The 22,231-nt window shown below is 46.5% G+C and overlaps 1 protein-coding gene across 1 annotated transcript in view; it reads right to left on the bottom strand.

Moving 5' to 3' along the window:
• Positions 1–22,231, bottom strand: part of SH3BP5 (SH3 domain binding protein 5) — a 68,408-nt gene that overhangs the window by 16,104 nt on the left and 30,073 nt on the right. The window contains exons 3-4 of the mRNA XM_038740434.1: positions 20,886–21,014; positions 2,781–2,945 (exon numbers count right to left, since the gene is read on the bottom strand). Of these exons, the coding sequence (XP_038596362.1) occupies positions 2,781–2,945; positions 20,886–21,014 (294 nt within the window). The remainder of the gene's footprint in view (positions 1–2,780; positions 2,946–20,885; positions 21,015–22,231) is intronic.

The raw sequence follows: 22,231 nt of genomic DNA, 5'->3' as shown, positions 1-22,231 counted from the left end.
TGTGCAGAGCACTGTACTAAGCGCTTGGGAAGTCCAAGTTGGCAACATATAGAGACAGTCCCTACCCAACAGTGGGCTCACAGTCTAAAAGGGGGAGACAGAGAACAAAACCAAACATACTAACAAAATAAAATAAATAGAATAGATATGTACAAGATAAATAAATAAATAAATAAATAGAGTAATAAATATGTACAAACATATATACATATATACAGGTCTTAACTCAGGTCTTAACTCACCAATCAATCATATTTATTGAGCACTTACTGTGTGCAGAGAACTGTACTAAATGCTTGGGAAGTACAAGTTGGCAACATATAGAGACAGTCCCTACCCAACAGTGGGCTCACCAGTGGCATCTCTAAGGAACACTGTACTACAGACTGTACTATACAGTACAGACCGTACTGAGAAGCAACGTGGCCTAACGGAAAGAGCACAGGCCCAGGACCCAGAAGGACCTGGGCCCTAATCCCGGCTCCACCATCTGTCTGCTGTGTGACCTTGGGCAAGTCACTTAACTGCTCTGGGCTTCGGTTTCCTCATCTAGAAAATGGGGACGAAAACCGTGAGCCCGTGGGCTCACGGACCTGATGACAGACACAACTGAGCTGCTGGGCTTCCTCCCTCCCTCGATGAGTGTGGCCTCTCTCCCCCAGCCAGATCTGTCCCTCCCCTGGAGCAGTGCCAGAGGGCAACTTGGCATAACTCCCTCCTGCTCCCTTCCCATGAGGACTTCACACACTTCAATGGGCCCTTTCTATCCAAGGGGTCCTCACTTTAGGGGTCCTAACAGCTCGCAAAAGCCACTGAGCTTCTTAGCATTAGTGCCCTCCACCCCACCATTCTGCCTGTGTTCCAACTTGTACTTCCCAAGCGCTTACTACAGTGCTCTGCACACGGTAAGCGCTCAATAAATACGATTGATTGATTGTGGTTACACTTCTTCTGCTCGGTGTCAGCTTGCCAACAGAGATGGGCATCGGTGAGGTAGCTGCCCCCACTTCACCGCCCCTCTCCGGGTCTTTTCTCCATTAATTATACTCAGCCTGTCTCCTCTGCTAACACCACACTGCTAAATCATATATTCCGCTTTTCCCTGGGGAGGGGAGTTAATTTTACTACTCCAAGTCTTTAATCGGCTTATTCCATTACTTTCTGCATCGAAAGGGTTGAGAAACTTGATTTGTCAGAACAGGACAAAAATAATTCTGTCTCAAGGGAGATGAGGGGAGATGAGAGGGAGGTGACCCACCCCTGTGTCACCTTCATCTGCTTAGAGAGTGGAGACGCAAACACACCCTCTAGATATTCCATCCGGGAGCAGGAAAACCAGCTACAGACAATTCCAGTCCGTCTTTTCTATTCCAGGCCTTCTTCTTCCAATTGCAAGGCAGGATGGACAATTTGGTAATATTTCCCTACTCTCTCGTGTAACAGCAGCATGGCTCAGTGGAACGAGCACGGGCTTGGGGGTCAGAGGACTTGGGTTCTAATCCTGGCTCCGCCACCTATCCGCTCTGTGATCTTGGGCAAGCCACAACTTCTCTGTGCCTCAGTTACCTCATCTGTAAAATGGGGATTAAGACTGTGAGCCCGCGTAGGACAACCTGATTACTCTGTATCTATCCCAGCACTTAGAACAGTCCTTGGCACATAGTAGGCGCTGAACAAATACCGTAATTATTATTATTATAGAAGCATTTACCCTCCAAACGAATCCTTTTGGCTGTTTTTCCACTGTAAGTTCTTAAATTTTATTGCCCTACAGATTTCAAATTGTTATCTCTCACTGTGCCCCTTTATCTTTTTGCAATAGGCAAGCAAATTTGTCCAAAGAAGCTACAATCCTCTCAACTCAAGGAGGAAAGGAAAAAACAAAACAAAACAAAAAAACCCTTCCCTGCAAGACATTTTTTGGGCCAATTTAAAACAAATAAGCCTGTATTTCGTTTTTGATGTTTAGCCCTGAGGATCTCCCCCCTCTTCTGGATGTGTAACCACTGTGCTACAGAGCCCTACCCTAAAAGATGCCTTGGAAGAATAAAGAAGTTCACTATAATTGTAAAACCAGCGGCTCTACATCCAAACAGTCCTCAAAGAACAGTGCACTTTGGATCATCTTCTCCTTGGTTCGCGGCTGCCTCCCCATCGTTACTGGCAACGCAGACAAGCGCCCAGTTATGAGCAAGAGCGTAAAGAGATCCCTCTGGATTTCACTTGCTTAACAATCCGGGATCCAGTAATATTAGTCCAATTTGGTGACGGGAAACTTGAGCTGCAGGTGACTCTCAGGTCACTCAGCAAGCTGGGAAAAAAATCCTCAGGGTTCCTCAGTCCTCTCCCTCTTGCTGTCAATCTAGTCTGAAATACCCCCATTTCTAGGGCAACAACTGGATTCAACAAAGGGGATCCTTTGTTCTGAAGGCCAACTCCAATTTCCTGATCCGCGATCTCCGGAGGAAATGGGGTCCCTCTCCCCCCAACTCTCCAGGATGGGCCTGAGAAGGCAGCCCTGCCTCAACCACCCAGAGGAGGGTCAGCTGAAAGCTGGAATAGCACAAGCTCTTCAAGACCTGCCCTGTGAACCCCCTGTACCCCTGTGCGCGTCTACAAGCCCGGCTCCAGCTGCGAGGGTCCGTGCAGCCGTCTCCTTGGCCCCAGCCCTGAGGTTAGTGCAATGTCCAGAGGAGAGAGCAAAAGGAGAGAGGAAAAGGAGAGAGGAAACAAAGTCTACCTCCCGGCTGCCCAGGCGGCACACAAGGCACTGACCGTACCCTCTGAGTGGCATGATTAAGCATCTCTTGCCAAGCCGAGTCAAACTGCCGCTTGTCATCTTCTAGCAGCCGTTGTTCTGCCAGAGAAATAGTCTCTTTGGCCGCCCGGAGCACCTCGGTAGCCCTCTGAAAATCTTGAGTTGCCTTCTGGGCTTCAAGCTGGGCCTAAAGGAGAGAAGCACATCAGTGAGACCACACACCAAACCCAGGAAGCGGACAGGATCACACCTAGGCCAAACTGTTCCCCACCACCTCAAAGCAAAATCTTCAGCCTGTGCAAACAGTTCAGCCTTCAACGTGAGTAGTACCAGGGCAACACTTACAGGAGATGCGGTATATATGTCTCTGGCATTTTTTCCACAAGAGCATGGTCCACTGATCCTCCACAACTAATGCCTGCACTGTTTTACTCAACTTGGAAACACTCTCATGGTGATGTAGGCTAGGAGAAAAGGGATATGTCCTCTGACAACAGCATAATGCTACTAATGCCCAACGGACCAGCAAGTGTAACAGACATCTTTTACCAAAGAGAGGTAGGTTACAACATGAGGTTCACAATAATAATGATAATAATGGTATTCAAGTGCATACTTTATGCAAAGCACTGTACACAGTATTTGCAAACAGGACACAGTCCCTGCCCCATTTACGGATGGGAAAACTGTAATCCGATTTACAAATGGGAAAACTGAGGCCCAGAAAAGTTAAATGACTTGGCCAAGGACACAGAGCAGGATGAGGACCCCCCCCCTTTCCCTCCCCGGCGTGGGGCTGGGAGGGCAGCCAAGCCTCACTTTCTCAGTAACAGGGGGGTCAACTGAAAGCTGGAATAGCAGCAGGCTCTTCTATCACCAGCCCCAGGGGGGACCCCAGCCTACCCCCCCAGGGTAATTCCCTAAGCCTCAGGCTAATCCCAGCTCCGGGTTGTGCTCTTTCCACAGGGCAGGCTGCTTCTGACCCCCACTTCGCATCCCTCGGGAATCCTGCGGCATGTTAAAACCACCGGAAATGAACACTTGGTGCCACAGTGACGGGGTAAAAAAAAAAAAAAATCTGCCTAAGTAGAACTTGAATTTATATCATTAATCAGGCCAGATAGCACAGTAAGTTCCACAAATATGTTTGTGTTCTCAATGTTTTCCGAGTGTGGGAGGATTTTTTTGAATTCAGCAACACCCGAATGAAGCTCTGTTGTGGATATCTCCAGGCCTCCCACTTACATAATTTACACGTTTTTTTTCTTTCGTTCCACAGGACGGGCAGCAATGACCCTCCTGCGAACACAGCTGCTTACTGAAGTGCAACCTATCCACTGCTTCAAACACCACCACATATTTAAAACCATGTATTTACCTAGCCCCAAATCAGAGAACAACATATTCTTCAAGAAGAAAAGCCAGTCCTGTTTAGCTTGATATATAATTTAAGATTCAGTTGTTGCTCCTTGGAACCATTCATTCATTCAATCGTATTTACTGAGCGCTTACTGTGTGCAGAGCACTGTATTAAGCGCTTGGGAAGTACAAGTTGGCAACATATAGAGACAGTCCCTACCCAACAGTGGGCTCACAGTCTAGAAGGGGGAAACAGACAACAAAACAAACCAAAACAAACCAGAGTTCCCACTGTGTAGGAGCCATGCCGTGGGTATTCTACCAAGCGCCTAAGAGATCGTGGGAGCTCAATAACTAATGAAAAGCAAACAGTCATCAACCAGTGGGGCTCCAAAGCACAGGAAGATGGTTCTGAAGGTATGTCTCTCTCCCTCATGTTTTCACCTGTGATTGCACAACACGGGCACTGAAAAAATAACAAGATTTCACACCTGTAAAATTGCCAGTAATAATAATAATAATAATGATGGCATTTATTAAGCGCTTACTATGTGCAAAGCACTGCTCTAAGTGCTGGGGAGGTTACAAGGTAATCAGGTTGTCCCACGGGGAGCTCACAGTCTTAATCCCCATTTTACAGATGAGGTCACTGAGGCCCAGAGAAGTGAAGTGACTTGCCCAAAGTCACACAGCTGACAGTTGGCGGAGCCGGGATTTGAACCCATGACCTCTGACTCCAAAGCCCGGGCTCTTTCCACTGAGCCACGCTGCTTCCCAGTAGCTATTAATGGATCAAAACTGTCTTGATACAGAGGGTTTCTCCCAAGCACTGAGGTGTGGAATTCCAAACTGCAAGGCTAATGGCACATCGGGATGTAAGGGAACTTTGAGTAGCATGTGGGACAGGGACTGTGCACAGTCTTGTACAGTGTTCGGCACCCAAATAAGCACTTAAATACCATATTTTACCACAAAAACCGCCAAGGATGCTATCCTTTCCTGGTTCTCCTCATCTCTCTGGCTGCTCATTCTCAATCTCTTTCGTGGGCTCTTCCTCTACCTTCCACCCCCTAAACTGTGGGGGGCCCTCAAGGTTCAGCTCTGGGTCCCCTTCTATTCTCCATCTAAACCCCCTCCCTTGAAGAACTCATTTGCTCCCATGGCTTCAACTACCACCTCTATGCGGCTGCTTCCCAAATCTCTCTCCCTCTCTGCAGTCCCGCATTTCCTCCTGCCTTCAATATGTCTCTACCTGGATGTCCTCCTGTCACCTCAAGCTTAACACGCCCAAAACAGAACTCCGTATCTTCTCACCCGAACCCTGGACTGCTACGAGATTTTGTTTCTCCCAGGTGGACTGAAAAACAAGCTCCCCTTTTGGTAATAATCCCAAATCCTGGTACCAGAAGCACAAGCAAATGACAGGATACCTCCTGAAGACATTCAGGGCAATCTAAATTGCAAATCCTACGCATGAATGCTTTTCTTTACCTATTAATCACTGAGCAATCCTGCTCTGTTCTTACAGAGAGAGAAAATAATTAAGCAGCTGTCATTAAAACCGGGGAGAAGTAAAAATGAGGAAATACCAGTTTTCCATAACATTAGTAGGTTATTTGTAATTGTTTAAAAGTATACATCATCGGACTGTTTGTTGGCCCCATGGAAGGGAGGGTATGTGGAAGGTTGACCTTTCATTTTTCTGTCCCTTTGGTTTGCTTATTGACTATCCCACCTCTTCACTTTTAATACAATTTTCCCACAAAATGAGTACTTCCTTGATTTTTTGATATCCCCACATTATTTTCCCTTTGTTTCTGCCTTATCATAATAATAATAATAATAATAATGGCATTTATTAAGCGCTTACTATGTGCAAAGCACTGTTCTAAGCGCTGAGGAGGTTACAAGGTGATCAGGTTGTCCCACAGGGGGCTCACAGTCTTAATCCCCATTTTACAGATGAGGGAACTGAGGCCCAGAGAAGTTAAGTGACTTGCCCACAGTCACACAGCTGACAAGTGGCGGAGCCGGAATTTGAACCCATGACCTCTGACTCCCAAGCCCGGGCTCTTTCCATTGAGCCACGCTGCAGACGCTCAATCTTGCTTCTTTCCCCTCAAAACATCTCCTCCAAAATCAAACCTCATACCCCTTCCTGCATTCACCCAGATCTCTCAAGCTTCTCATTCACGATCCCTACGGCATTTAGGGTCCAAGAACCCACCTGCGTTGTCACTGGTCGCGCCTTCCTCCCCCTACCCTTCGTCAGAGCCTTAGGATAACTTTTCTCCATCAGGTTGAGGAGATCAAAGGCTTTATTCAAACGAAAAGAATTTAAAAAACCCCAAAAAACTGCTCAAGGCCTAAAGAAGTTATGTGGTCTATTGGAAAGAGCATGGACTTGCGTGCCAGAAGACCTGGGCTCCACTCCCAACTCTGCCACTTCTTTGTTGCGTGACCTTGGGCAAGACTCCTGCCCTGCCAGGCCCGCTACAATTTTCCAGATGGTTAAAACAGCAGTGGATTTGGGGGAAGAGCGGAGGGATTAGTTTCTTTTTTACTCATTTACTCATTTCCTTAGGGAACACCATAATGAACTTCCCTTCCAAGGCTATTGTAGCTCTTGTTGAGCTTTAGAGGAGAAAAAAATTCTGAACGTCTTCAATATGTGTATATAAGGCATAGGTTAATAATGGGAAGTGAGGGAAAGGTGAGAAGAAAAATGGTCACTCTTTGGCCCCCAAATCCATTAACACGTTTCTGTAAATGCAATCACAAAACTGCCCAAAAAACAAGTAGATAAAAACTTATAGGTAGTGAAGGTGAGGGATAAAGGAAGGGGAAAGGAAGTTTGATGGTGAGGTGGTAATCCCCAGAGTGGTAAGTACAAATAGCTTTTTCAAATCTAACTTCCAATACAAACGCAGAACTTTCTTACTAATGTTTATTTTTGAATCCTGAGTGACTTTACTGGGTCAGTCCTGCCATAACCAACGCCCCCCCACAAAAAAAAAATAACATAAAAGCTGTGGCCAAATTTTACACGAGAGGCAAAGAAATATACAGAAGGTTAACAGATTTGGGTTTTTTGTTTTTACACAGCAAATGTCCATCTGGCACCTTGTCAAATTCAACATAAAGGCTTCCTTGAAAATGCCAGACTAAAGGGAATAAGGAGGATTCATCTGACAATGAGATGATGTACTTCAACTTGCTATAAAATATTAGTGTCTTCTGCTGAGGCAGGTTTACCGAAGCCTTTCAAATCTGTATTTTTTTTCCATCTAAACCAACATTCGTTTTCTGCCTCTCTGGGAGTCACCCTCAGCCTCCCTGCCATTCCCAGAGCGCATGAAACTTCCACATTCACAACACGTGATAAAGCATGGCTGAGCACAGACCTTCCCTTGTAGGAAGGAAATCACGTGACTGCCCCTTCCCACATTGACAGATGGGAAGGGTTTTTTGTCCCATTTCCTCATTTATTTAATCCTTGATGGGAATGCCAAACTGCTGCCTGGTCAGCGTTCTCTTTATAAACCTTCATATGCTTGGAGAACATAATTATGTCACATCTTAGCCTTCTCTGGTCCAGACGACAGAATCCTAATTCCAGTCATTGGTTTTTCTTCCTTTTCCTATTTTTCCAACCAAGCCACTGAGCCCACATCCTTCTTAAAATGTGAAGCCCCAAAACTGGCTTTAGTGCCCAGCCAATAAAGGTCTGACCAACCCTAGGACAGCAGAAGGTTAGTTTCTGGCCCTTCATCACAGGACTCTGAAATAGGGAAGAGGCTAATGTACATCCTGAGAGTTCACTGGCATGCTTACTCACCCATCTACCCCCTTTCACAGACAGGACGGCCAAAGAAACTTTCCAATCCCCAAATGACCTCTAAAACACTAAACCAGGGCCACAAAATGGTAGTCGGTATCATCCATCCAAATAAAAGCATGAGTCTGCCAAACTCTCTGCCTTCAGGGACCTATTAAATAGGTCTCAGACAAGGAAATAGGAATCACACAACGTACATGAAGCCAGAGCTGCCCGTGACCATTATTTTGGTCAGATTACCCCCATGCCAATGGGCTAATTCATCATGGTCTTCTAATCTCCTCTTCGAGAGTAGCTTTCTAAAACAAAGCGGTTCGTAGTTTCTTATAAGTCCTTGCCCCTCTGCAACAGGAAGCAAACACGAAGGGGATGGGTCCCACCCCACGATACCCACTCTACGGTTAATAAAAATAGCCCCCAGAGAGTTTCTCCTCATTTGAAAGGACTGGACATCTGCCAGCCACTCTCAGCTCCGCTTGGCTTCACTTTCAACCTCTGGAGTCAAGTCCACGGTGGTTAACAAAACTCACATTCCTAACATGGTGATTTCCGGGTCTACCGACTCTGGTGTCTTGTGCTCTCCCAAGTGCTTAGTGGAAAGTGCTCTGCACGCAGTAATTCATTCGTTCAATCGTATTTACTGAGTGCTTACTGTGTGCAGAACACTGTACTAAGCGCTTGGAAAGCACAATCCGGCAACAGATAAGAGACAGTCCCTACCCAACAACGGGTTCACAGTCTAGAAGGGGGAGACAGACAGTAAAACAGAACAAGTAGGCAACAGCAGGCATCAATAGCCCTGCACTCAGTAAGCATTTAATAAATGGCACTGAAAAGGTCAAACTGGCTTTACCCCCTATAATTACTTAGGTAGTGGCCCAATAATGCACACGCTGGGCTAGTACGCTTCCTGGCCTCTTATTGTTCCCCTAAACATCTTTCCCCCTCCCCTTCCTTAGTCTGGGACAGCCACTTTTATACCCTTGTATATCTGAAGGAGGGAATAACAAAAAGAAAACTCAAAAGTTCCCTTGGTCAGTCCCTCTGCCCCTTTACCACTAGGTCTCCAAACCTGAAGGGACTGCCACGGAAAAGACAGCCACTGGCCAAGCTTATCATCATCATCAATCGTATTTATTGAGCGCTTGCTATGTGCAGAGCACTGTACTAAGCTTTATGACAACCTGAAGTGTAAAGGCGCCTGATCTTTGCTCACTTTGGGGTGTTTCTCTTGCCCTCCCACCGACACCCCTGATGGGCTGATTGTTCCTCTGGGCACAGTGGTTTAAAGCTGCTGCCAATGCCGCATTATGGTCAAGTGGCGAGGGCGCTACCATAGCAAACCATTCTGGAGGTGGCCAAGACGAGGGCCAAGACCACAGCCCCCACTCTGGACATGCTGGGACCGTAGGTGGGCTCTTATTCCACCCTTGGGGAGGCCAGGCGCTGGCACCATGCGAAAGGCTGCGGCTCTAGATTCCAGCGGGCCCGGGTGCAGTCACTCCTCTAGACTGTAAACACGCTGTGGGCAGGAAATGTGCCTCTCATATTGTACTCTTCCAACAGCTTAGTGCAGCGCTCTGCACACAGGAAGCGCTCACTAAATACAACTGTCTGACTGACTACTGGAAAGGCCAGAGCAATTCTGGGGCCAAGGGTTCTGAGAGAAGCAGCGTGGTTCAGTGGAAAGAGCACGGGCTTGGGAGTCAGAGGTCACGGGTTCAAATTCCAGCTCTGCCAACTGTCAGCTGTGTGACTTTGGGCAAGTCACTTCACTTCTCTGGGCCTCAGTTCCCTCATCTGGAAAATGGGGATGAAGACTGTGAGCCCCACGTGGGACAACCTGTATCCCCCCAACACTTAGAACAGTGCTTTGCACATAGTAAGCACTTAACAGATAATAATAACAATAATAATAATGGCATTTATTAAGCATTTACTATGTGCAAAGCGCTGTTCTAAGCGCTGGGGAGGTTACAAGATGATCAGGTTCTCCCACGGGGGGCTCACAGTCAATCCCCATTTTACAGATGAGGTAACTGAGGCACAGAGAAGTGAAGTGACTTGCCCAAAGTCACACAGCTGACAACTGGCGGAGCCAGGATTTGAACCCATGACCTCTGACTCCAAAGCCCATGCTCTTTTCACTGAGCCACGCTGCTCCCCTAAATACCATCATTACTATTATTATCCACTCAGGGGAGGGTCCCAACGGCCTCTCTGCCTGACCCAAGATGAAGGCTATACGATCAATCAATCCATCCATCAATGGCATTTAGTAAGTGCCTCCAGTGTGCAGGGCACTGTTCTAGGGGCTTGGGGAACTATATTACAACCAAATTATTAACAATGGATCAGGCGATATATAATTCGGTTTTAGGTCGATTTTGAAAAATGTTCCATTCTAGGCTATGCAAAAGTCAGAAACAATTCCCTGTAAGTTTAAGGTAGCCTGGTAACATTTCCTTACACATACCCTAAATTATAGCCTTCTTGGAGACTTTTTGCACTATTGCAGTCGTTCCACTGAAGAGCAACTGCTTCAATGGAAAACCACACCCTCTTCCTTCCATCTGTTACTTTTCCCGACACCACGATAATCTGGCTTGATTCTACCAATGCTTTGAAGAACATCAAAAAAAAAAAAATAGAGATTGCAGTCAAATAGAAATCTTGCAAAATAAAACACCCTCCTGTCAGGATGGCATGTTACCAAGTCTACATTGCAATCTAGTCCAAAAAAGGCAAACCAGGAGGGGGGTCTAATTCCATCCGCTGCATCTGACCAGGCCCCAGTCAAGGATCATCATCATCAATCGTATTTATTCAGCGCTGACTGTGTGCAGAGCACTGTACTAAGCACTTGGGAAGTACAAATTGGCAACATATAGAGACGGTCCCTACCCAACAGTGGGCTCACAGGGAGATGGAGTCAGAGACAGAGATACAGAGGGAGAGACAAGGAGATGGAGAGAGACAGAGACAAACAGAGATACAGAGAGAGAGGCAGGGAGATGGAGAGAGGGAGACAGGGAGATGAAGAGTCAGAGACAAATAGAGATACAGAGGGAGAGTAAGGGAGATGGAGACAGAGACAAACAGAGATACAGAGAGAGAGACAGGGAGATGGAGAGACAGAGAGAGAGAGACACACAGAGGGAGACAGGGGATGGAGTCAGAGGCAAACAGAGATACAGAGGGAGAGACAGGAAGATGGAGGGAGACAGGCAAACAGATACAGAGAGACAGGAAGATGGAGAGAGACAGAGGCAGAGACAGGGAGACGGAGAGAGAGACACACAGAGGGAAACAGGGAGATGGAGAGAGACAGAGACAAACAGAGACACAGAAAGAGACAGGAAGACAGAGAGACACAGAGGGAGACAGGGAGATGGAAAGAGACAGAGACAGAGACAGAGAGACAGGGAGACAGAGAGACACACAGACGGAGACAGGGAGATGGAGACAGACACAAATAGAGTTAGAGACGGGGAGATGGAGAGAGACAGAGACAAACAGAGACACAGAGAGACAGGGAGACGGAGAGAGAGAGACAGAGGGAGACAGTCAGAGACAAATAGAGGTACAGGGAGAGACAGGGAGATGAAGACAGAGACAAATAGAGTTAGAGACAGGGAGATGAAGAGAGACAGAGACAGAGACACAGAGACGGACAGAGAGACACAGAGACAGACGAACGTCAGGCGGGGTCTCCGGGGTCCGGGCAGGGGAAAAGGGAAAAATAGGGAAAAAAAGGGAAGGGCCATGCCGGGTACGGGCGGTGCCGCCTCCTGCCTCCTCCTCCGCGCTGGCTGCTTATGTGGGACAAAGGTCCACCCACCCAGCACAAGACAGAGGAGCCTCCCTGGACTGCCATGTATGCTGCTCTCCATAACTACCTGAGATAATACCAAGCGTTTCAGGTTTGCCTTACATCTAATCAGTGGCGAAGCAGAGGCGAATCGGGCTCCCAAAGCGTTGCAACCCTCTTTGTCCCCCCGCAGGGACGGTACACACTTACTCTGCAGACATACACCCTAATCAGCCAGCGAGGAATAAAGAAAAAAAGCTATCAGGATGTCTCTTCCACCCACTGCTTCAATGCCTGCAAGCTGGATTCCTAGAGAGCTAATTTCACTTACCTTTCTAAAAGCCCCAAAACAAATCATGTATTAGAGGATGGGAACATAGCTGTGTGAGTGTGTACACACACACACGGGCACACACACTCTTTTCATGACTGCCAGGGAATGTCTGTCACATTATTGTGTTGCACTCTCCCAAGCACTTAGTAAAGTGTGCTGCACATAGTAAGCACTCAATAAATACCGCTGACTGACTGATGGCTCTGGAGCTGGTGGGGAAGAGCACAATAATGCAATGTAACCTCCCAGGTTAATATTCAGGAGGATCCTTATGAAATGAGCCACCTGTACTCCAATGAAAAGAAGGGCAGTAACCCACAGACTGCGTGAGATCCCAGTGTCAGAGGAGTAACTCATGGGAAATTAATGATTTTAAACGTGACTTCCCAAATTCTTGTAGCATGTAAAATGTAAGCTGTAGATTGAAGAGTATCGCATCTTCAAGACCAGGAACTAAGAAGCACGCATACAGATTCACTCACACATCTGGCAAAACAATGGTGGGAAAATATCCAAATAATTTACTGAGCAGTTACTACGCGCACAGCCCTGTTCTAAGTGCTTGTGAATTAGTACATGTGATCTCTGCCCTCGGGAGCTTACAGACTTCTACAAATAAGTTACCTGTTGCTAAATAAGCTAACAGAGGAGAAGAGAGAGGCAGACCCTCAGACACCCAAACAGAGAAAGGCATATGATGTTGAAAGAACACCCCCTATTTATCCTGTCTCATTCCAGCCAAAACACAAGAGCGACGTGTTGTAGGAGAAATGAATATATTGCAAGTACTTCTGCAAAGAGGAGCACACGGAAGGCAAAGATGAAAAGGAAATACAAGCGATGGAAATGTCAGTTCTCCACCTCTTAAACCGTTTGTTCAACTGGTAAAATCAGATGACCGACAGAGTTCTTGTCTCTGGTCACCTTGGCAGTAAATTCCTCCACTTTGTTTCATGTAATAAACATCTTAAAAGCACAAAGGAAATCATTCATTCATTCATATTTATTGAGTGCTTACTGTGTGCAGAGCACTGTACTAAACGTTTGGGAAGTACAAGTTGGCAACATATAGAGATGACCATCTCCCAACACTTTACAACCAGGAAGACCACAGGTAAGAAGCAGGCCTGCTGCCACCCACACAGCCACAAACAAAAAAGGTTTTCTTCATAAATAAGCCAGGCAGGCAACAGAAATGAAAAAGAAAAGGAAAACTTTGCAATGAAACCTGAAGGCTTTCTACATGTAGAGAGACATTCAGCCATAAGCTAATTTCTGTACCCAGAACACGTAAGCTAGACTGTCAGCTTCTTGTGGACAGGGAACACATCTATTCATTCATTCTATTTATTATGAGCTTACTGTGTGAAGAGCACTGTACTAAGCGCTTGGGAAAGAACAATACAACAATAATCAGTGACAATCCCTGCCCACAATGAACTCACAGTCTGGGAGGCGCGGGGGGAGAAACAGACATCAATACAAATAAATAAGACAAAAAATATGTACTTAAATGCTATGGGGCTCGGGGTTGGGGGGAAGTAAAGGGAGCAAGTCAAGGCGATGCAGAAGGGAGTGGGAGATGAGGAAAAGTGGGGCTTCAATTCTGTTACATTGTACTCTTCCAAGTGCTTAGCACAGTGTTCTGCTCTCAGCATATACTCAATAAAATACCACTGACTGATTGATGTGCCCACATAAACACACCTCAACACAACATTATTAAGGTCACCAAAATTCCAGCATCTTCTGCCTTTACTTATTTATATTCGGAGGGTACCTGGCTTCAAAAACTTCTGCTCTTGTCTCTCAATCAATCAATCAATCAATCGTATTTATTGAGCGCGTACTGTGTGCAGAGCACTGTACTAAGTGCTTGGGAAGTACAAGTTGGCAACAGAATCCCAAAACAGGAAGTGGCTTTCCTCCTAAAGAGTTATGAAGTTCCAGTTCCCCTTTCTTATCACAAATCACTCTGAACTTGGGTTTTGGATTTGTGCCTACCGCCTTTGTCGAACTTCTGGCTTGTGCCCTGGGAGGGCTGGGGACTGACGTGCTTCCAGGGAGCTGACCTGTGACCCTACAGAGGGAATTCCAAACTCTCACAGCCAGACGGACGTCAATGACCCAAACTTCCCCTCGGAAAAAGGAGACAGAGGTGACCTCCCCTCTGACAAATGGCAAAGATTCACCGTAGAAATGGAAAAGTACTGGGAAGAAGAATAATCTTGATGACGATTATTATGAAGGAGAACGGGGAGAAAGCTAGGATGAAGAGAAGGGCGATGGGAAGAGTTCATAAAGCTCCAAGAGTCTCTGGTACAATCAGTCCTCAAATACCTATGTTATGGAGACCAGAGATACCGGGAATAAATGAAATCCGCAGAAAAAGCCCAAAGCCTCCTTTTAGCTACGAAGAACCAACCTCCTCCCCACCAAAGCCTTTAACAGGGGCTTAACAATTGGTAGGTTTCCCCTCCTCTTTTTATCCCCATCACCTCTGGGAGAGGTGCAACTGAGAAATAGCATGGTTTAGTGGAGAGGGCACGGGACTGGAAGTCGGAAGGACCTGGGTTCTAATATTGGCTCTGCCACGCGTCTGCTGTGTGACCTTGGGCAAGTCACTTAACTTTTCTGGACCTCAGTTACCTCATTTGTAAAATGGGGACTAAGACTGTGAGCCCTATGTAAGACAGTGTCCAATCTGATTAGCTCCTACCCCTGGCACATAGTAGCTGCCTAAAAAATACCACAAAAAAAATAAAAAAAAAAACTGAGCACGGAAATGGCTGAGACAGCTGAAGGAAAAGGAGGGGATGATTAGATAGGGCTCGGATAAATCAAACTAGACAACTCTGGGACAACTTTATTACATTTAACCAAGCTAACGACCAGTTTCTGAGCCACCCTATCGGTGTAAAATTAGCAGAGACAATATGCTGGGCATCATCAGAAAGAGGACAGAAAAACAATCAAAAGAAAATACACTTTTGCCACTAAAACCACGTACTTGGAATATTACACCTAGCTCTGCTGACCTCATTTCAGAAAGAAAAGAATAGAGCTGGGGAAGGTACAAAGAAGAGCAACGAAGGTGATCAGAGAAACAGAGAAGCTTCTTTAGGTGGACAGACTTAGAAAGTTTTAGGACTTCAGACGGGAAAGTCAGAGACTGAAAAGGATTGTGATTCTGTCTACAAAAATCATCAAAATGGTGGACAGAGGAAATTCCGAATCTGTTATTCACCAAATCTTCCCACAAGAGAACTGGTGGACAGTCTACAAAGCTTGAAGAAATGTGGCAAATTCAAAACAAGCAAAAAGAAACTACTCTTCATACAGCAGGGAGTAAATGTAGAAAATCTGATCCCACAAGAAGTTGTGAACGCCAAAAAAAAAAAAAGTCAGCAGGTTCAAGAGAAGTTCGGATTTTTCTTTTCCTTAATGGCATTTCAGCCCTTTTGATGTGTGAAGCACTGCGCTAAGTGCTTAGAAGAATTTAAGATAATTCCCACCTGGGGCTCACAATCTAAGAATTAGGGCATGCAAAGAAAGAGAGAAAATTAGGAATGTACACGGAAAAGTTAGCATTACTAAATGGTGCATCCCTTATAATCAACTGGATTACTTACTATGTGCAGAGCACTGTACCAAGCGCTTGGGAGAGTATGATACAACAGAGTTGGCAGGCATGTTCCCTGCCCACAACAAGCTTACAGTCTAGAAGGGGAGAGGTGCATTGATAAAAATAATTTATAGAGACGTTCAGCGGAGCCTAATGAGAAGCAGTGTGACCTCGTGGGTAGAGCACGGGCCCGAGAGTCGGAAGGACCTGGGTTCTAATCCCGGCTCTGCCGTTTGTCGGCCATGTGGTTTTGGGTAAGTCACTTAACTTCTCTGTGCCTCTGTTACTTCATCTGTAAAATGGGGATTAAGTCCGTGAGTCCCATAAGGGACAGGGATGCAGTCTAACCCAAGTTGCTTGTATCCACCCCAGAGCTTAGTACAGTGCCTGGCACATAGTAAGTGCTTAAATATTACAATAATTATTAAGCGCTGTGGGGCTGAGGTGATTACCAAATGCTCAAAGGGCACAGATCCACACGCACAGACACAGAAGGGAGTGAGAGTGGGGAAAAGACGGCTTAAGAGGGGAAGGCCTCTTGGAAGAGATGCGACTTTAACAGAGCTCTGGGTTCTAATCCCAGCTCTGCCATTTGTCGGCCATGTGGTTTTGGGTAAATCACTTAACTTCTCTGTGCCTCTGTTACTTCATCTGTAAAATGGGGATTAAGTCTGTGAGTCCCGTAAGGGACAGGGATGCAGTCTAACCCAAGTTGCTCGTATCCACCCCAGAGCTTAGTACAGTGCCTGGCACATAGTAAGTGCTTAAATATTACAATAATTATTAAGCGCTGTGGGGCTGAGGTGATTACCAAATGCTCAAAGGGCACAGACCCACGTGCACAGACACAGAAGGGAGTGAGAGTGGGGAAAAGATGGCTTAAGAGGGGAAGGCCTCTTGGAGGAGATGTGACTTTAACAGAGCTCTGGGTTCTAATCCCAGCTCTGCCATTTGTCGGCCATGTGGTTTTGGGTAAGTCACTTAACTTCTCTGTGCCTCTTTTAGACTGTGAGCCCACTGTTGGGTAGGGACTGTCTCTATATGTTTCCAACTTGTACTTCCCAAGTGCTTAGTACAGTGCTCTGCACACAGTAAGTGCTCAATAAATACGACTGATTGATTGATTGCCTCAGTTACTTCATCTGTAAAATGGGGATTAAGTCTGTGAGTCCCTTAAGGGACAGGGATGCAGTCTAACCCAAGTTGCTCGTATCCACCCCAGAGCTTAGTACAGTGCCTGGCACATAGTAAGTGCTTAAATATTACAATTATTATTAAGCGCTGTGGGGCTGAGGTGATTACCAAATGCTCAAAGGGCACAGATCCACGCGCACAGACACAGAAGGGAGTGAGAGTGGGGGAAAGAGGGCTTAAGAGGGGAAGGCCTCTTGGAGGAGATGCGACTTTAACAGAGCTCTGGGTTCTAATCCCGGCTCTGCCATTTGTCGGCCATGTGGTTTTGGGTAAGTCACTTAACTTCTCTGTGCCTCTTTTAGACTGTGAGCCCACTGTTGGGTAGGGACTGTCTCTATATGTTTCCAACTTGTACTTCCCAAGCACTTAGTACAGTGCTCTGCACACAGTAAGTGCTCAATAAATACGACTGATTGATTGATTGCCTCAGTTACTTCATCTGTAAAATGGGGATTAAGTTCGTGGTCCCATAAGGGACAGGGATGCAGTCTAACCCAAGTTGCTTGTATCCACCCCAGAGCTTAGTACAGTGCCTGGCACATAGTAAGTGCTTAAATATTACAATTATTATTAAGCGCTGTGGGGCTGAGGTGATTACCAAATGCTCAAAGGGCACAGATCCACACGCACAGACACAGAAGGGAGTGAGAGTGGGGGAAAGAGGGCTTAAGAGGGGAAGGCCTCTTGGAGGAGATGCGACTTTAACAGAGCTCTGGGTTCTAGTCCCGGCTCTGCCATTTGTCGGCCATGTGGTTTTGGGTAAGTCACTTAACTTCTCTGTGCCTCTGTTACTTCATCTGTAAAATGGGGATTAAGTCTGTGAGTCCCATAAGGGACAGGGATGCAGTCTAACCCAAGTTGCTTGTATCCACCCCAGTGCTTAGTACAGTGCCTGGCACATAGTAAGTGCTTAAATATTACAATAATTATTAAGCGCTGTGGGGCTGAGGTGATTACCAAATGCTCAAAGGGCACAGACCCACATGCACAGACACAGAAGGGAGTGAGAGTGGGGAAAAGAGGGCTTAAGAGGGGAAGGCCTCTTGGAGGAGATGCGACTTTAACAGAGCTCTGGGTTCTAATCCCGGCTCTGCCATTTGTCGGCCATGTGGTTTTGGGTAAGTCACTTAACTTCTCTGTGCCTCTTTTAGACTGTGAGCCCACTGTTGGGTAGGGACTGTCTCTATATGTTTCCAACTTGTACTTCCCAAGCACTTAGTACAGTGCTCTGCACACAGTAAGTGCTCAATAAATACGACTGATTGATTGATTGCCTCAGTTACTTCATCTGTAAAATGGGGATTAAGTCTGTGAGTCCCTTAAGGGACAGGGATGCAGTCTAACCCAAGTTGCTTGTATCCACCCCAGAGCTTAGTACAGTGCCTGGCACATAGTAAGTGCTTAAATATTACAATTATTATTAAGCGCTGTGGGGCTGAGGTGATTACCAAATGCTCAAAGGGCACAGATCCACACGCACACAGAAGGGAGTGAGAGTGGGGAAAAGAGGGCTTAAGAGGGGAAGGCCTCTTGGAGTAGATGCGACTTTAACAGAGCTCTGGGTTCTAATCCCGGCTCTGCCATTTGTCGGCCATGTGGTTTTGGTAAGTCACTTAACTTCTCTGTGCCTCTGTTACTTCATCTGTAAAATGGGGATTAAGTCCGTGAGTCCCATAAGGGACAGGGATGCAGTCTAACCCAAGTTGCTTGCATCCACCCCAGTGCTTAGTACAGTGCCTGGCACACAGTAAGTGCTTAAATACCACAATTATTATTAAGCGCTGTGGGGCTGAGGTGATTACCAAATGCTCAAAGGGCACAGACCCACGCACACAGACACAGAAGGGAGTGAGAGTGGGGAAAAGACGGCTTAAGAGGGGAAGGCCTCTTGGAGGAGATGCGACTTTAACAGAGCTCTGGAGGTGGGGAGGGTGGTGGTCTGGAGTATATGGAGGGGGAAGGAGTTCCAACCTACCTGGGAAAGGGGTCATTGGTGAGATAAAGGAGATTAGGGTACAGTGAGTAAGTTGGCCAGAGGAGCAAAGAGTGTGGGCTACTCTCCTTAGTTCTCCTCCTACCTCTGAGTGCTCCGTCGCCATCTCACCCACTGGCTCTTCTTCCACCTCATCTCCTGAGGCTCTTTTGGGGCTTCTCTTCTCACTCTACCTTCAACCATGGCTTCGCCACCACCTTTCTTCAGATGACTCCTGAATCTACCTCGCCCCTATCAAAGTCCTTCAAGCTATACAAACACACATTTCTCATTGCCTTCAGGACACTTCCACGAATACGAATCCATCAATCGTATTTAGTGAGCGCTTACTGTGGGCAGAGCACTGTACTAAGCGCTTAGTGAAGGGGGCGGCCAGATGTGTGATGAGCAGGGGCAGGGCCAGGGGCAAAGGAAGCGGGCATCACGTAGAGTAATAATGGGGATGAAGACTGTGAGCCCCCGTGGGACAACCTGATCACCTTGTAACCTCCCCAGCGCTTAGAACAGTGCTTTGCACATAGTAAGCCCTTAATAAATACCATTATTATTATTATTATTATTACTTCCACAGCAGCGTCCCTACAGCACCGAACTCTTATCCACCCATTCATCTTCCTAACTTCCCTATCTCTGTTGACACCATCATTCTCCCTGCCCCAGAAACCAGAAGTCTTAGTGAGGAATGGATGAGGATACCATTTTTGAACCTTTGCTTTCTGTTGGTAAATTCTACTAATTTTTTCTCCATAATCTTCCTCAGATCTGCCCCTGCTGTTTTCCCTAGCAACTAAGGATCCTAGGAATGTTTTTTTAAAAAAATCATTATTTATTGAATGTCTGCTGTGTGCAGATCACACCCTTTCCCCTCTCTACCACCTCCACTCTCTCTTTACTCCAGCTCAGGCTGCAGTGATTTAAGGAGAGTCACTTTGAGAGAAGCAGCATGGCTCAGTGGAAAGAGCACGGGCTTTGCAGTCAGAGGTCATGGGTTCAAATCCCGGCTCCGCCAATTCTCAGCTGTGTGACTTTGGGCAAGTCACTTAACTTCTCTGTGCCTCGGTTCCCTCATCTGGAAAATGGGGATTAAGATTGTGACCCCACGTGGGACAACCTGATCACCTTGTATCCCCCCAGCGCTTAAAACAGTGCTTTTCACATAGTAAGCACTTAACAAATACCATCATCATCATTATTATTATTATTATTATTACTATTATTATTATTATTTGAGCCCCCCTCAGGAACTTGTTCAGATTTTGTTGGGCCATTTAGCTAGGCAAGCTGGTTCCTTTTAAATTAACCTTTATAGTAAGTGTAAAACAGATATTTCCTTCACTCAGAGGAGAACACAACGGTCTAGCCCCCAGCTAAATTGAATCCGCCCTCAGTTGATCCATCGTGGACAGTTTCTAAGATGCAAAACATAGAGGAAAGGGAAGGAAGCTAAAGAAACCCTAAACCTCTTGTTCACGTCGACCCCAGTCGGTTTCTTCTCAAGGAAGGGGGAATGGGAGTGACTAAACATTTCCCTTCCTTCACCCTCCCATCCCCGCAATTTAGGCTTAGAGTTCTTTAGCTGCTTATTTAAGGTTCTAGAATATACGATTATTAGGTGACAGTCAAAAGAGTAATAACTTTAAAACCAATTAGGAGGGCCGAAAAAGAGGGGGTGAACATGCCCACCTAGCGAAGGAGGGGGAGAAATATAAAATAAGCCGCACGTGCCAGCCACAGATCTGGCCCTCAACTTCCACGGCCGGAGTGTTGCTGCTGCAGTACCATCCCAACGCCTCTGCCTACAGCCCTGTGAGAAGCGATGAGAAGATGTGCGGGAACCACATCTGGTTTGACTCGGAGTAGGATATATAAGCATGCAGGGAATTTGCGGCAAAAGCCATTTTGAGTTTCCAATAAATTAAACCCGCAAGGCATGCAGGAGAGGGGTGTTGGAGTGGAGAGGAATGATCTCTTACCTGCCGGGCTATCCGGCGGGCCTCCCAGTACGGTTTGGAATCCTCCACAGCTTTGCCGATTTTTTTCACCAGTTCATCCAGTTTCACTGTCGCCTCCACCAGAACTGAACGGAACTTCTGGCGAGCATCCTACAGCCAGGAGTACATAAGGAGAGACACAATTGGAATATGAGAATAATAATGACAGCATTTATTAAGCGCTTACTATGTGCAAAGCACTGTTCTAAGCGCTGGGGAGAATACAAGGTGATCAGGTTGTCCCACGTGGGGCTCACAGTCAATCCACATTTTACAGATGAGGGAACTGAGGCCCAGAGAAGTTAAGTGACTTGCCCAAAGTCACACAGCTGACAAGTGGCGGAGCCGGGATTTGAACCCATGAGCTCTGACTCCAAAGCCCGGGCTCTTTCCACTGAGCCACGCTGCTTCTCCTCTTTTGGTAGACGGGTACAGATTGCTTCACAACCCCTCGTTTCAAGGAACCGCCCATTACATGGCAAATCCTACCAGATGGATGGGAGCTCTCTAGACATGCTATAAATTTTAGGAGACGCACCCACCAGGGACCGCAAAGAGTTTACATGCAACCAAAAACCTTCAATCCAAAACTACAGAGCAGCATCGCTCTGCTCAGGGAAAGAAAGGAGAAAGGCAACTACAAACTTTCAGAGGGGCTAAGTTCAGGATCAGAGCTCACTGGTGCTGGACACTTAAAGCCTTTGGAATGTCCTACCGTGGAGCAGCTTACTCACAAGGTAGATCTACTCATTAGTTACAATGCAAATAGACATCTCTGTGAGGTTAGGGCACAAGGTAGCTTTATATCCATTTTCCTGATGGAAGTAATTCAATTCCTAAGCGAGGCAATGGCTCACCCACAGTCCCACTCTGCGAGTGAAGCCAAGAAAAGAGGTCAAGAGTTGTAACTCCCAATCCGGCCTGCTTAACCCACTACCCACAAAATATGCTTTAAGTTGGGGAGGGGAGGCAGGGCAGCACAGACATGGGCTAAGAAGTTTGGGTTTAAGCTCCTCCACAGGCCTGCTGGGTTACCTCGGCCAATTCCTTTAATCTCTCTGGGCCTTACTTAGTTTCCTCATCTGTAAAATGGGGAGCCCCACTTGGGGCAGGGACTGCACCTCATCTGATAACCTTGTGGCTACCCCAGCATTCAGCACGGGGTAAGTGCTTAATCGATGCCATAATTACAATTAATTATCACACACACCAGAGTCCATTCAATGGTAAATGTCACAAGAATGCAGAGAAGATTAACTGGGGACCAGAAACAAAGATTTGGGGGACAGTAAAAAAAAAAAAAAGCCTGCCAGGGCTTAGGAAAATGG

The sequence above is a fragment of the Tachyglossus aculeatus genome, chromosome 2 (genome assembly GCF_015852505.1).
Source record: "Tachyglossus aculeatus isolate mTacAcu1 chromosome 2, mTacAcu1.pri, whole genome shotgun sequence".
In the NCBI taxonomy this organism is placed as follows: Eukaryota; Metazoa; Chordata; class Mammalia; order Monotremata; family Tachyglossidae; genus Tachyglossus; species Tachyglossus aculeatus.
Note: the sequence above shows the minus strand (reverse complement) of the source record. Positions and strands in the feature narration are given on the sequence as shown.